The sequence below is a fragment of the Diadema antillarum genome, unplaced genomic scaffold, assembly GCF_040938485.1.
Source record: "Diadema antillarum isolate AM-2024a unplaced genomic scaffold, OU_Dant_1.0 scf00000020, whole genome shotgun sequence".
NCBI lineage: Eukaryota > Metazoa > Echinodermata > Echinoidea > Diadematoida > Diadematidae > Diadema > Diadema antillarum.
In genome coordinates, this window is record NW_027270909.1 from 574,637 (window position 1) to 588,086 (window position 13,450).

At 36.8% G+C, this 13,450-nt stretch overlaps 1 protein-coding gene across 1 annotated transcript; it reads right to left on the minus strand.

Moving 5' to 3' along the window:
• Positions 1-473: 473 nt before the first annotated feature.
• On the minus strand, positions 474-13,274 carry LOC139729329 (uncharacterized). Its single transcript, XM_071640258.1, has 7 exons — positions 13,112-13,274; positions 12,129-12,221; positions 4,012-4,104; positions 2,722-2,814; positions 1,797-1,889; positions 851-958; positions 474-517 (listed from the first exon to the last, which is right to left on the minus strand). Exons 1-7 carry the CDS (start codon positions 13,272-13,274, stop codon positions 474-476), a joined length of 687 nt encoding a protein of 228 aa, XP_071496359.1.
• Positions 13,275-13,450: the final 176 nt, after the last annotated feature.

A 13,450-nucleotide genomic window follows, 5' to 3' on the forward strand; every position in this document is an offset into this window, starting at 1 on the left:
TCATTACTTTGACATGGAGGGAGATAAAAATCAAGGTACAGGTACACAAAATTTATATCCACATGACTTCAACATTTTATGGCTTTAAGAATACACTATGTGGATAACTAATTTGAGAAATATTTTGAGCTGGACATACTATTTCGAAATTGATATATCATTCACTTCTTATTCAGCACATACATAAAAAAATATACTGTAAAAGCAGAAATGTTCACATGCATTTTAATTTCATGAATTTTGCAAGAGCCATGATTCACGAAATTAAAAGGCATGTGAAAGTTTTTGTCTACACTATGTGCATTGAAAGCCAGTGGCAATTCCTGAAAACTTTTTGCCACGAAAAAGGCTGTTGGCTCCAGTTCACAAAAATTTCAAACTGTGAAAATATCTTGCTTTACAAGAATTATTTGTTAACAAATATGTATATGCCACCAGTATTTGACATTGTTTAAAGACAATATTTACCATTCTCATTTGTAATCATTGTTGGAATCTGTTGGTGGTTGTTGCAATACTACTGGCAGGGAGTACATACAGGGGTGATCATACAGCTATCACAGCATTGCAAACAAACTTAAACTCAAAATCCTCATCTTAACTTTACTGTTCAAAACTAACAGTTTATGATGCAGGTAAAATGTTGAAGTGACATAAAACACGGGATAACTATATATGAAGCTGTTTGAATTGATTATCATTCAGTCAAGAGGAATCATCGCAATCAAGTATCTTAACCCACTGAGGACAAACTCATTTTGCTGTAACATGCATTTCCCATAGAAACCTGCCCAAGTATACTCGGGACTAGACTTGAACGGGTTAAGGTGTTGCTCCATGGGGGACCTACCCAGAGAGAAGACAGAGCAGAATGGACCAGAGTAGCTTGGTAGACACATACAGGTGCCATTCACACAGGTGCCTCCATTCTGACAAGGTCTCTGGTCACACCCAGCAACTGGTGGTGAATAAAACATGAACCAAGGAGAGTGACAGTGTATTATTTACAGGTAGTCATATGAAGAGTTTGTTCGCAAAAACCGATAAGTCCATATTTGCCAAATGGAGATATTTGCGATTAAAGGTCAAGAAAAATAAAGAGAATAATAAAGAAAATTTTTGCTTCTTTTGACCATAACTTCAAAAATGTGCCTTTATATGTAGTGACCAATGTATCATTTGAAAGGTATTATTTTGTACTTTATGACAGAAACCGTGCTGAAAAATCTTCAAAAATGGACTTGTTGGTTTTTGCAAACAAACTCTTCTTCACAAACGGCTTCATAATCTAGAACTCGTCTTTGCAAATCTATTACCGTGCAAAAGTACAAAGCACATGAGTTATGGTGTCTTCATACTTTACTCTAAAGACAAGCAAGATAGCTTTGCAACAGTATACACACTAGTATAAATCAGCTAATGCTTGTATTTATATAGTAAGCTATGGAGAGTCTTGTCATGTGTCAGATGTATAAAATGAAATAAATATGCATATATTTTTTTTGGTCAAACATAACTTTCCTGTCAATATGGATCAAATTTTAAGTGTCACAGATAATTATTCATGAGCTTTCTAGCTGCAGATTTATTTGGATGTGCAGTTCAACACGAATGTCGGTGATTAATTGTTCCTTTTCATGAACTGTTTTGCAATGTGAGCCAAACTCAGTAAAACAGTAATCATATAAAGGGATCTCATAATATAAATACTGGTTGGTAATGCACATTTCTGTTAATTTCTAAAAAAAAAACTTTTCTTGCAACTAGGGAAAGTTGATGGATTTTTTTTTTCTTACGTCTCAGTTGGCAGAATTCTCCCAGGTAGCCATAGGGACATTCACACACACCATCTAGACAGACACCACCGTTCATACAGGCTGCCCTGCATTCTGAAACAAACAAACAAACATACAAACATGGATACAAACGTATCTTGTGTGAAAATACCTTTTAGAATACTGTATCTTTTTCTGACAAAACTAAGGATAAGCTGCTTCAACCAAAAAATACTTGTGACAAGTGCCCATTGTACAGCAACATTTTTGAGTGCATTATAGACAGACACACTATGTGTTAATGGCTATATAAGCTTTGATTTTACCATTATCATATTTTCACAGCAATATTAATGATTATGGTGCTCAAATTGGGATCTTTTCTTGCCATAAACCTCCTAACCTGCTGAAGACTTTTGTTAATTTCATAAGAATGCAAATTTTATTCATTTCATTTCATCATTTTCCATTTCCAACAAGAAATACACACAATCATAAACATAGAATGATCATATGAGTATAAAAAAAATCAAATGCTTGACTTGTGGAGTGATACTAGAAGAAACAATATTAGCCAAGTCTTACAGAATTAATCAATGTTGTAAAAACAATGGGTAAATAGATTGGCTGCTGAAAATGGAGGGGACTACGTGAGAGCTTAGCTGGTACATTGCAGTTCCCCTCAGAAACAAAAAAGATAACAACACCAACAAACACACACATTGTCCAAAGACCTATAACTATAATGTAAACTACTTTACATATTGGGACTACTTTTTCAAGGATTAAAACAGTAATATTTGAACATAGCTAACAAAAAATATCAAACAGACATACAGTATGCATCTAACAATTACATTCCATCGAGTTGACACTCGTGATTAGAAAATAAAACAAAACAATAGCAAAGAAAGATAATGGGGTGCTTAGGTTATGTAATCCTCACCCCTGTCTTCACACTGAGGTCCAGAGAAGAAGGAAGGGCATACACATTCTCCGTTCAGACACGAGCCTCCGTTGAGACACTCAGGGGTACAAGCTGGACACATGGTAATTGTTGTGATGAAAAGAGAGATGGAGTGAGTGAGTGAGAGAGATACACTTACAGAGATGTCTATGTACATGAGGAGCTAGTCTTGAAAATGATGGGAGTAGGAAAGTAAAAAAAAAGCAAATTGATGATGACCAAATCAAAGGAGAAATGTAAACTAAACAAAACAGGAGACAAGAGTCTGCATATTGGAGAACACTAGAAGAGCTGAGAAGGGCACTGTAAAGTTCATAGACATTATGACAGTAACAAATGAGTATATGAATATAAGAACGACACAAGTCCATGGAAGACCATTTCGAGTAAACTAAAAAAACCTTCATATCTTTTTTATTTGTCCAATAATATTCTATTTAACTGTGATGGGAAGGCAACATTGTATATACAAATTAGAACATATATTATTATGACAATTAACATTTACATTAATTGTGGAGAGGCCATTTTGTGTGGTGGACTTGGGTCGTTCTTTGATTCATATGGACTTGGGTCGTTCTTTGATTCATATACATGATATTCTGCTATAGAGATGAGAGAAGATTGAGAGAGGGCGCTATTATATGAATGTAAGAATGACCCAAGTCCTTCATTCTTACATTAATATAAGATTTAACTCATTCATTTCAGGCACTTTCGGGGGTATTTAGGATTTATCATTTATACACAAGATGAGTCCATGCATAAGCTACAATTTCCCTTGTCAAACTGAATTTGGCCAAAAATTGCACTTGGGTCGTTCTTATATTCAGGTCTTCAAATATTTGATACACTTAATGAATTACTCTATGAGATACTTGCATACAACGTTCATCCGTAAAGAATATATATTCACAAGCAATATTCTATGGCACAGCAATTATGATACTGTTTATAAAATTATGAGCGTAGACATCGCTTCTGGGAACAGTGAGCAAGTACTGAAGATCGTGCATATCAGCCTAGCATCAATAATGTATAAGATTATTGAATGTTGCAGACTCTTCATGGACATGTGATCCATAGACTTGCCACACATGGTGATGAATGTCCTTGCCACAGAAACCCATTCTTGAGGAAACCAACCCCTTCTACCAACAAGTGTTGAATGCATGGCATTGATTAACCTTCTTACAACCATAGTCTCAATTTTATACTGCCAGTCTACACGACTCCTCTGCTAGTAGGAGTGATAGGCTTAATACTCACTTTCCATCTCGCAGGCTGTGCCCCCGAAGCCTGGTGGACACACACAGGTGCCAAAGTTACAGGTGCCTCCATTCTGACAGGGCGCAATGCAGTCTGGAGGAGGGAGGGAGGGGCAAACACCAGTGATACCAGTGATATAAACTTGATCACACACACACAACAAGCACAGAGAGCACCATTAACAGAGACTCCAACTCTCCCACTTTCGACGGGAGATCTCCCCTCAAAAGCCCATTTTCGCGAAATCTCCCGTTCTCCCGCTTGAGATTTAATTTCTCCCGCCAAAACACCTTTTTTAAAACCTGGAATTAAATTTTGATGAATCCAAGGGGATTCAAGGTCGAGCATCATTAGATCTAAAACATCTGTCTTCATATGATATGATATAATTATGATATGATTTTGTATCAAACCAAAATATATGATATGAATCATTGAATCATCTACTTAGTGCCCTCGTAAGTTAAAAAAAGTCTGAGGCTAAAGCTGGACCCTGGCTGCAAGGGACTTTTGCAGTCGTGATGTGCGCTTCGTACACATCAAGTTGGAGTCTCTTGTTTGCTAGGGGTTTTGAGCAGGAGAATCTCCAGATCAGAAGGTGCTCGGGGTTGGAATCTCTGAATTAATGATACCATACAACAGGTGAAACCCTGCCTTGAGTGTGTACAGTTGAACCTCTCGTATCCAGACAAGTCGGGACCGGGGCTCATCCGGATAAGGGATTTGGCCGGATATGGGAGACTCAATGCTTTATACATGTATATATACATACACATGTACTGATGTAGCCCATTGTAGTACCACATGTAGTAATGTGTATACTGCAACCTTTCCATTGTTACAAAATAGAGGTTCGTGTTTGCAAGAATGAAATCATTTTCTTTTATAAATTCTTGGGATGATTTACTGAAATAATTATTAAGAAATGTATCAAGTAGATCTTGAAAATAAACAGTACGAGTCGACGAAACTACGCTTCAAAATTCGATCATCACGGCTCAACAAAGTCGACTGTAGGTCGCCATTGTTAGATTGAGTTGGGAATCCCCCTTTCCTCCCGTAATTATTAAAAAAAAAAAAAATCACGGCGAGATTGCGTCCGTATAATAGAGAGATCCGGATAAAGGGAGGTCGGATAAGAGAGGTTCAACTGTATATCAAAATGCAGCTAATATTATTTTATGATGTGTACCATTACACCATAAATGATAGAGAAATATCCACTTTATTTAAACAGTGCAAACCAACAACAAAATACAAAGTGATAATGTACTTTCTAGACCACATACAAGTCTTCTTTTAGCTATTTTGAAAAATGAGATATCTAATGTAAATGTCTTCTTGGTACAATACAGCACACCTTTAATAAGTTTTATAACATTGATTTCCTAAAATGTAGAATATCATAATTCAGAAATTAGTACATAACTACAACAATGATTAAGTATTAGAGTTAGTGTAGTGAATTACCCAAGATGTCAAAAGTGATATAATTGTTGAGTTAAAGCATTAGATGTATTGGGCTCTACACAGAAAGAATGCTACAGACACTAATGTTAGAGACATACATATTCCAGGCAAATGCAAAGTATACATGCTTTGATTAGTATACATAGTTAGTGAAGGATTGACACATGTTTGGAAACCATGTAATACTAATGAATCCTACACTATTGTTTTCAAAGCAACACTAACACTAACACAAAACACATTGACTACACAGGTGTGTGAAAGTGTAAGTCTGACAGCAGTGAGAGAGGAAGTGTCACTGGGCAAGTTTGTGCATCAGTGTAATAGCCTCATGAATGTGTCAGTGTAATAGCCTCATGAATGTGTCAGTGTAATAGCCTCATGGATGTGTCAGTGTAATAGCCTCATGTATGTGACAGTGTAATAGCCTCATGAAAGTGTCAGTGTAATAGCCTCATGAATGTGGCAGTGTAATAGCCTCATGTATGTGACAGTGTAACAGCCTCATGTATGTGTCAGTGTAACAGCCTCATGAATGTGTCAGTGCAATAGCCTCATGAAAGTGTCAGTGTAATAGCTTCATGTATGTGTCAGTGTAATAGCCTCATGAAAGTGTCAGTGTAATAGCCTCATGGATGTGACAGTGTAATAGCCTCATGTATGTGTCAGTGTAATAGCCTCATGTATGTGTCAGTGTAACAGCCTCATGAATGTGTCAGTGTAATAGCCTCATGTATGTGTCAGTGTAATAGCCTCATGTATGTGTCAGTGTAATAGCCTCATGACAGTGTCAGTGTAATAGCCTCATGAATGTTGCAGTGTAATAGCCTCATGTATGTGACAGTGTAACAGCCTCATGTATGTGTCAGTGTAATAGCCTCATGAAAGTGTCAGTGTAACAGCCTCATGTATGTGTCAGTGTAATAGCCTCATGTATGTGTCAGTGTAATAGCCTCATGTATGTGTCAGTGTAACAGCCTCATGAATGTGTAAGTGTAATAGCCTCATGTATGTGACAGTGTAATAGCCTCATGTATGTGTCAGTGTAATAGCCTCATGAAAGTGTCAGTGTAATAGCCTCATGGATGTGACAGTGTAATAGCCTCATGAAAGTGTCAGTGTAATAGCCTCATGGATGTGACAGTGTAATAGCCTCATGTATGTGTCAGTGTAATAGCCTCATGAAAGTGTCAGTGTAATAGCCTCATGTATGTGTCAGTGTAATAGCCTCATGAAAGTGTCAGTGTAATAGCCTCATGGATGTGACAGTGGAATAGCCTCATGTATGTGTCAGTGTAACAGCCTCATGAAAGTGTCAGTGTAATAGCCTCATGTATGTGTCAGTGTAATAGCCTCATGAAAGTGTCAGTGTAATAGCCTCATGGATGTGACAGTGTAATAGCCTCATGAAAGTGTCAGTGTAATAGCCTCATGGATGTGACAGTGTAATAGCCTCATGTATGTGTCAGTGTAATAGCCTCATGAAAGTGTCAGTGTAATAGCCTCATGTATGTGTCAGTGTAATAGCCTCATGAAAGTGTCAGTGTAATAGCCTCATGGATGTGACAGTGTAATAGCCTCATGTATGTGTCAGTGGAATAGCCTCATGGGTGCATGTGTCAGTGTAATAGCCTCATGGGTGTGTGAAGGGCAACAAGTGAAGGGTTTGCTCGCAAAAACTGATAAGTCCATTTTTGAAGATTTGAAGTATGATCTCTGTCATAAAGTACAAAATAATACCTTTTAAATGATATATTGGTCACTACATATAAAGGTATATTTTTGAAGTTATGGTCAAAAGAAGCAAAAATTTTCTTATTATTCTCTATATTTTTCTTGACCTTTAATCGCAAATATCTCCATTTGGCAAAAATGGACTTATCGGTTTTTGCAAACAAACTCTTTAAGTACACAGATGGCTTAAAGCTCTGAAACAATAATATTGTATGTGGTGTTGCCAGCATAATGCTATGATGTACAGTAAGTACTATATTTGTACACGTTTCCCTACAGCATAGTTTTCATTGCCCTTTCTTAATAAAGGAATACATGTAGTATAGTTTTGGCTAAGATGGGGATTCAGGTTACCAACTTTTTTTGTGAGATAATGAGAACCCCCCTTATAAGATATGAAAGAGCATACAATATGCTAAGAGGAATCAAAAGTCCATGAGATGAAAATTGGTTTTGGAATGGCTGATATACCCAGAAACAAAAAGGTCCTTATAAAAGGTGGGACCTATCTTTTAATAGGACTACTTTGTTTTACATTTTTGGATATCTCAGCCATTTCAAAAGCAATTTTTATGAAATAAACTTTGAATTCCTCTTATAATTGTATGTTCTTTAGTGTTACATAAGTGGTTTCAAATAATCTTGCAAAAAATGAAATCTGAATCCCCACATCAACCAAAACTATACCATCCCTTCAAGAAAACTGTGTCCACTTTGACCTTGTGGGTAGAATTTCAAAGCTTCACTGAATACAATTTTTATAATGAATTTATGTCAAAACATGTAAAGTACATGTTGCTGAAAGCATGCACTGTTTTTTTGATTGCATATCTACAGAACAGCACTGACACTTGAACATTAAAGAGAGGAGTAAAGAAGTAATACATACCATCAAGGATTTTGACTACAACATATATAATGTTGTGTTTATACATGAATATAGACAAAAAACAAAGAGAACACAACATGATAGATATATTCCAGATGAAATGAATTCTACAAGTGTACATAGAGATTCATTGTGAAAACAACCATGATGTATATTGAAATTCATAGATATTGTGCATTGTATATACAAAATTTCATGGGACCAGATTATACATTTATAGATCATAGATTCAAGAAACTACTGTTTGTCACAAGTACATGATGCAATACTAGTATGATTTTGAATCAAATAAAGTGTGGATGATGTATATAAATTTGGATCTTTTCATAAGATTCTTGCAGTCTCAGTGTGGAAAAGTAATACCTGAGTGTACTAAATATATAAAGTGACTAACTGAAGATGTGTAGTTTAACATCCCCTCCCCGATCTGGGCTCCAATTCATAAAACGTTGCTTTGAAGGCAGCTCTTCCTGGAATGGCAAGCAACAAGAATCCAGCCTCCTGATTGGTTGTTGCTACGGGAAGCTGCTATTCTAGCAAGACTTGCTATTCTAACATCTTTTATGAAATGGGGCCCAGATGTTTATATATATAGAAATGGGGTGGGGTGGGGTCATATGTGGGGTGGTATCATTTGCTATTTTACCTGGCTCCTCACAGAACGGCCCTGTAAAGCCCACAAAACACTCACAGGTGCCATTAACACAGCGCCCACTATGGGCACAAGGACGCTCACACTCCAGCTCTGGGTGGGGACAAGACAGACAGACACATGGGGTGACGCACACGGTCACGCATGGGGTGACGTACACTGTCACGCACAGGGTGACACATGGTGACAGAGACATTACAAAACTATAAAGAAACCTGAGATGAGACACAGTGTATTAATGGTTAAGTTAGTTAAACAGGGAAATGGCACCACAAAGTTTTGTGTTTGTGATTAATAGTCAACATAAGGCATGCAAAATATTCTAGCAAGCATTAGAGGCAGTTAGGAAGTTAAAACAATTGTGCTAATCAACAAACATCAATCTAACTTTGACTGACAAAATTCACTTGAAACTAAAAGACAGTACTTTGAAAGTTTATATCTGAAAATCTTTATTTTACAGCACTGTGCAATATTTGTATTTCCAGTGCTAAACAAAGTGACGTAACAAATGTTATGTGTTGCTTACATTAAAGAATGTTCTAAAAGATGCTTATTTCTGCAATGACTGTCACATAAGCAACTGCCAAAAGATATCTAAAGCTCATTTGGCACTCTAAAAGGAGATATGCCATCCATTCTGTGTGGTGATTGGACTATTAATGTAACTTGGAAAGACATACAGTAGTAGACTTGTTTGCAACAGAAACAAAAACAAGAATGTAAATGCACACACTGGTAATTTTTTCACACTCAAATGGAAATCAAATAAAACAGTACCAGATTACTGAATGCCAGCATAGTAGGAAAGAAAAAAAGAAGTCATTTAATCATCCATGAATCCAGTTGCCATATCAGTTCATGAATATCATAATATAAATGTCAATTCCTCTCAAAATGTTCTCATCACAAGAAATTGGAGAATGATTTCTTATTCCTCTAAGAGATGGAGAAACCAGAAACAGATTTAGTTTCTTGCACAAAGTTGGATTGATAATGCACAACATTACATCAATTGTATTATATTTCACAGAAAGTGATGCTTTTTTAAGTCTTGGTAATATGCCCATTTTTTCATATTGAATTAGGACAAATATTAGTTATAAACAGAATGTTGTAACTTTCAGAAGATAGAATGAAAAAAGGAAAAAGACAGGACAAGAAAAGGAAAAGGAAGCAACATGCAGCGATGGTAAGAGGGAGAAAGAGTTGGGGTATTAAAAAAAGAAAAACAACAGCACTTTATTCCTTTTGCTGCAAACAGCAAATGAAGTGCATTACAATGTGGAAACCTTTAAAAGACCTGGTAGCATGGAGATGCTATAGAGTGGGAAGGCTGGCCCAGCTCGGATATATTTGAGAATCCCCGTAACTAACTGATCTCTGCGTAAGTACACATACAGCCAAAGAATTTTGACTGGAGTGGACCATTACCGATGAGCATATGCACTGATTGTTGCTATTCCTTGGTGTCATTTCATTGTCAGCCCTGACACGATGTCAGTCTCTGACAATCTCAGCAAAATTCTTGGTTTTGATAGGCTGAGAAGCTCTGGTCACTGACTGTTAGTATGGTGATTGTCAGAGACTGACAAGTTGTCAGGGATGACAACTTTCATGAAACGGTGCCCTGGTTATCGAATGTACCCAGGTGGGGAGTGAATGAATCGGACCACCCATGAACCCCTACACTACCAGGTCTTTGATTAAAGTGTTAATGTACATTCAAGCTGTCAGTCATTGGAAGCTATGGGTTAACCCTTCCACCTGTCTCTTACCCAGATCCTGGCAAACTTTCCCTGTGAATCCCGGCTGACACTGACACACTCCACCAACACAACGTCCATTATGCATACAGGGAGGGTCACACACTGGACAGATAAACACAGGCATAAAGAGATAGGAAGATAGGGAAAACATATGAACAAACATATGAAGAGAAAGATAGATACACAAACATACAAATGAACATATAGATAGATATATAGATATAGAAATATGCAGAAAGATTGATCAAAAAGGTATATATGTAGATAGATAGATAGATAGATAGATAGATAGATAGATAGATAGATAGATAGATAGATAGATATATAGATAGATAGATATATAGATAGATAGATAGATAGATAGATAGATAGATAGATAGATAGATAGATAGATAAAGATAGAGAGAAATATGTAAACAATAGAGAAAGACATAGTGTCAAAGAGAAAGATCAATTTATAGAGAGAAATGTAGAAAGAGAGGCCAAGTCAGACAAAGAGGTAAAAACAAATGCAGACACATAACATCATGAAAGACACATTGCACATATGTGATTGAGACAGACACAGAAAAGAGATATTGAAACAGGGACAATCACAAGATATATTGAAAATAGAATATGACAAAAAACCAAACAAAACATACAGAGAGATATCAAGTAGGGAGATAAACAGAGATATCAACAAGGAAACAAAACATATAGAATATAATAAGGGATTAAGGGGAGAGAACAGAGGGTATTAACACTGTACATTGCAGTAAGACATTTGAATGTAACAACTTTTTACATCACATTTATCATTTTATTTATCAATTATTTGCAAGTTTTTAATGATATGATGGCTTTTGTATTTTTTCATCTTTTCATTTTCTCTAGCTAAGCCTTCACACACATTGGTTGGCAGGTTAGGCACAAAGCGGGGGTAAATTACATTTGGTACCTATTAACTACACGAGCTCACTTTTCAACCAATAACAGAACGTGACGATTATCAATGAGCAGATAAGTGATTTCACTCTATGGATATATTTGCAGCTTTTAGAGCACACAGGCTATAGAGGATTTATGAATGAGAATTCAAACTTTTGATAGGAGAGCAAGTAAAAATAGAAGGATCATTAAAAGATTATTTTTCTCACAGTCAAGGGGCCAGACTAAATAGAGCACAACACTGCACTCTGAATAATGATTATCATGACATTAAAGGTGTTAGTTCACCTTGTACACATCAATCAAGATTGAAGGCATCAATCAAGTGAGACAGCTTAAGCCTAACTGACTAATGCAGTGGTAAGAAGGGAGTTTTCCCTGTCACCAAAGACTATAAGGCAGCTTAATCTCAACCCCTGGTTATGTGGTTTCACACCCGAGGAGCACTTGCAAGCACAGCAGCCAATTCACAACTATGATTAAAGGTAGTTTGATATTTCTGCTTATCCAGCTCTCAAAGCACTGGAGAAAATTCAGTAATTAGTCAGAATCTTGCAGTCGGTCTCCACTGTGGCTGTTCACACAATACTAACTACAAGATTCCCCCCCCCCATCTCTTTCTGTATCATTTTCTTCCCTGAGAAAACAGATAAAAAATGGGATATTCCATTACCTCTCTCGTGGCAGAACAGCCCATCAAAGCCGGAGGGACACTGACAGATTCCATCCTCACATATACCTCCATTGATACAGGCTGGATCACATACTGCAATACACATCACAGGGAAAAAAAACTGGACATTTATTTTGTGCATGCATGTTTAAGAATTGCAGTTTTCACATTTGATTCACACCTATTCAATAAAAAAAAGACCAAAACAGAGTGATGATGATGATGATCCACAGCATTTGTATGGCGCCATATATCTGTCATAGAAACATTCAAAGGAGCACAGAGTGTCTAGTGTCTAGTGTCTAAATTCCTTTCAAGGCAACTGCTGGAATGTTATGATGTGATCTAGGTTGCTGACTGATCTTTCCCATGTAACTGACCACACAGCTGTAGCTGATCTCACCCCCAGTACATAATAGATTGTTCTTTTGTGACTTTATGTCACATATGGCCCATTCACACAGACAAACAATTGACAACTGGTATGAAAAATTGAAGATTTTTCAAACATGATACAAAATCAGTTATCTTTTATGTGTGGACCCCCAAAATGGTTGACTATTGTGATGTAAAACCCAATCTTCCGTATCTATCTTTTTAAATCTCTCATGACAGTTTGTTTTGCACAGTAAATGTGAATGGCACATGAGAAAACTTGAATGTTTTAATCCAATGAGGCAAAAAAACAAATTATGTCCACACACAGAAATGTGTCTGGAGTCGCACTCAAGTCATTACCTAGGTATGAGCAATGTGGAACTATAAATCGCTCTGCTTGCAGCCGAATGCTTTTGGGCCATGTGTGAATGATGGGAAATAAAATAAATCTTTGCAAAGTGATCTAAGAACCAAAGACTCTTCTGTGTGTGAATGGGTCTACACATAACTGAAATGCCTTTTTATGATAAATAATTGACCTATTATGACTTCATAATAGCTTACAATGAAACCATTTTACTGGTTGAGGATGGTAGTAGACTTACCCCTGGTCTGGCAGAACTCCCCTGAGTATGCCGACAAACAGCGGCACGCCCCCTGGAAGCAGATTCCTCCGTTCTGGCATGGCTGGTCACATGGACGCTCTGTCACAGACAGACACGTAGACAAACAAACGATAGAAATAATGACAGAGCCAAAGAAAGACATGCACAGAGAGAGAGAGAGAGAGAGAGAGAGAGAGAGATGCAATACACACAAAGAAGGAGATATCAAATCATTACATACATTTGTTCTGTAAATCCCTAACATGCACTAACATGTTTGCTATGTATACAATATTGTATAATCAGTTTGGTAGTGATTTTTTTTCTTCATAATTAAAA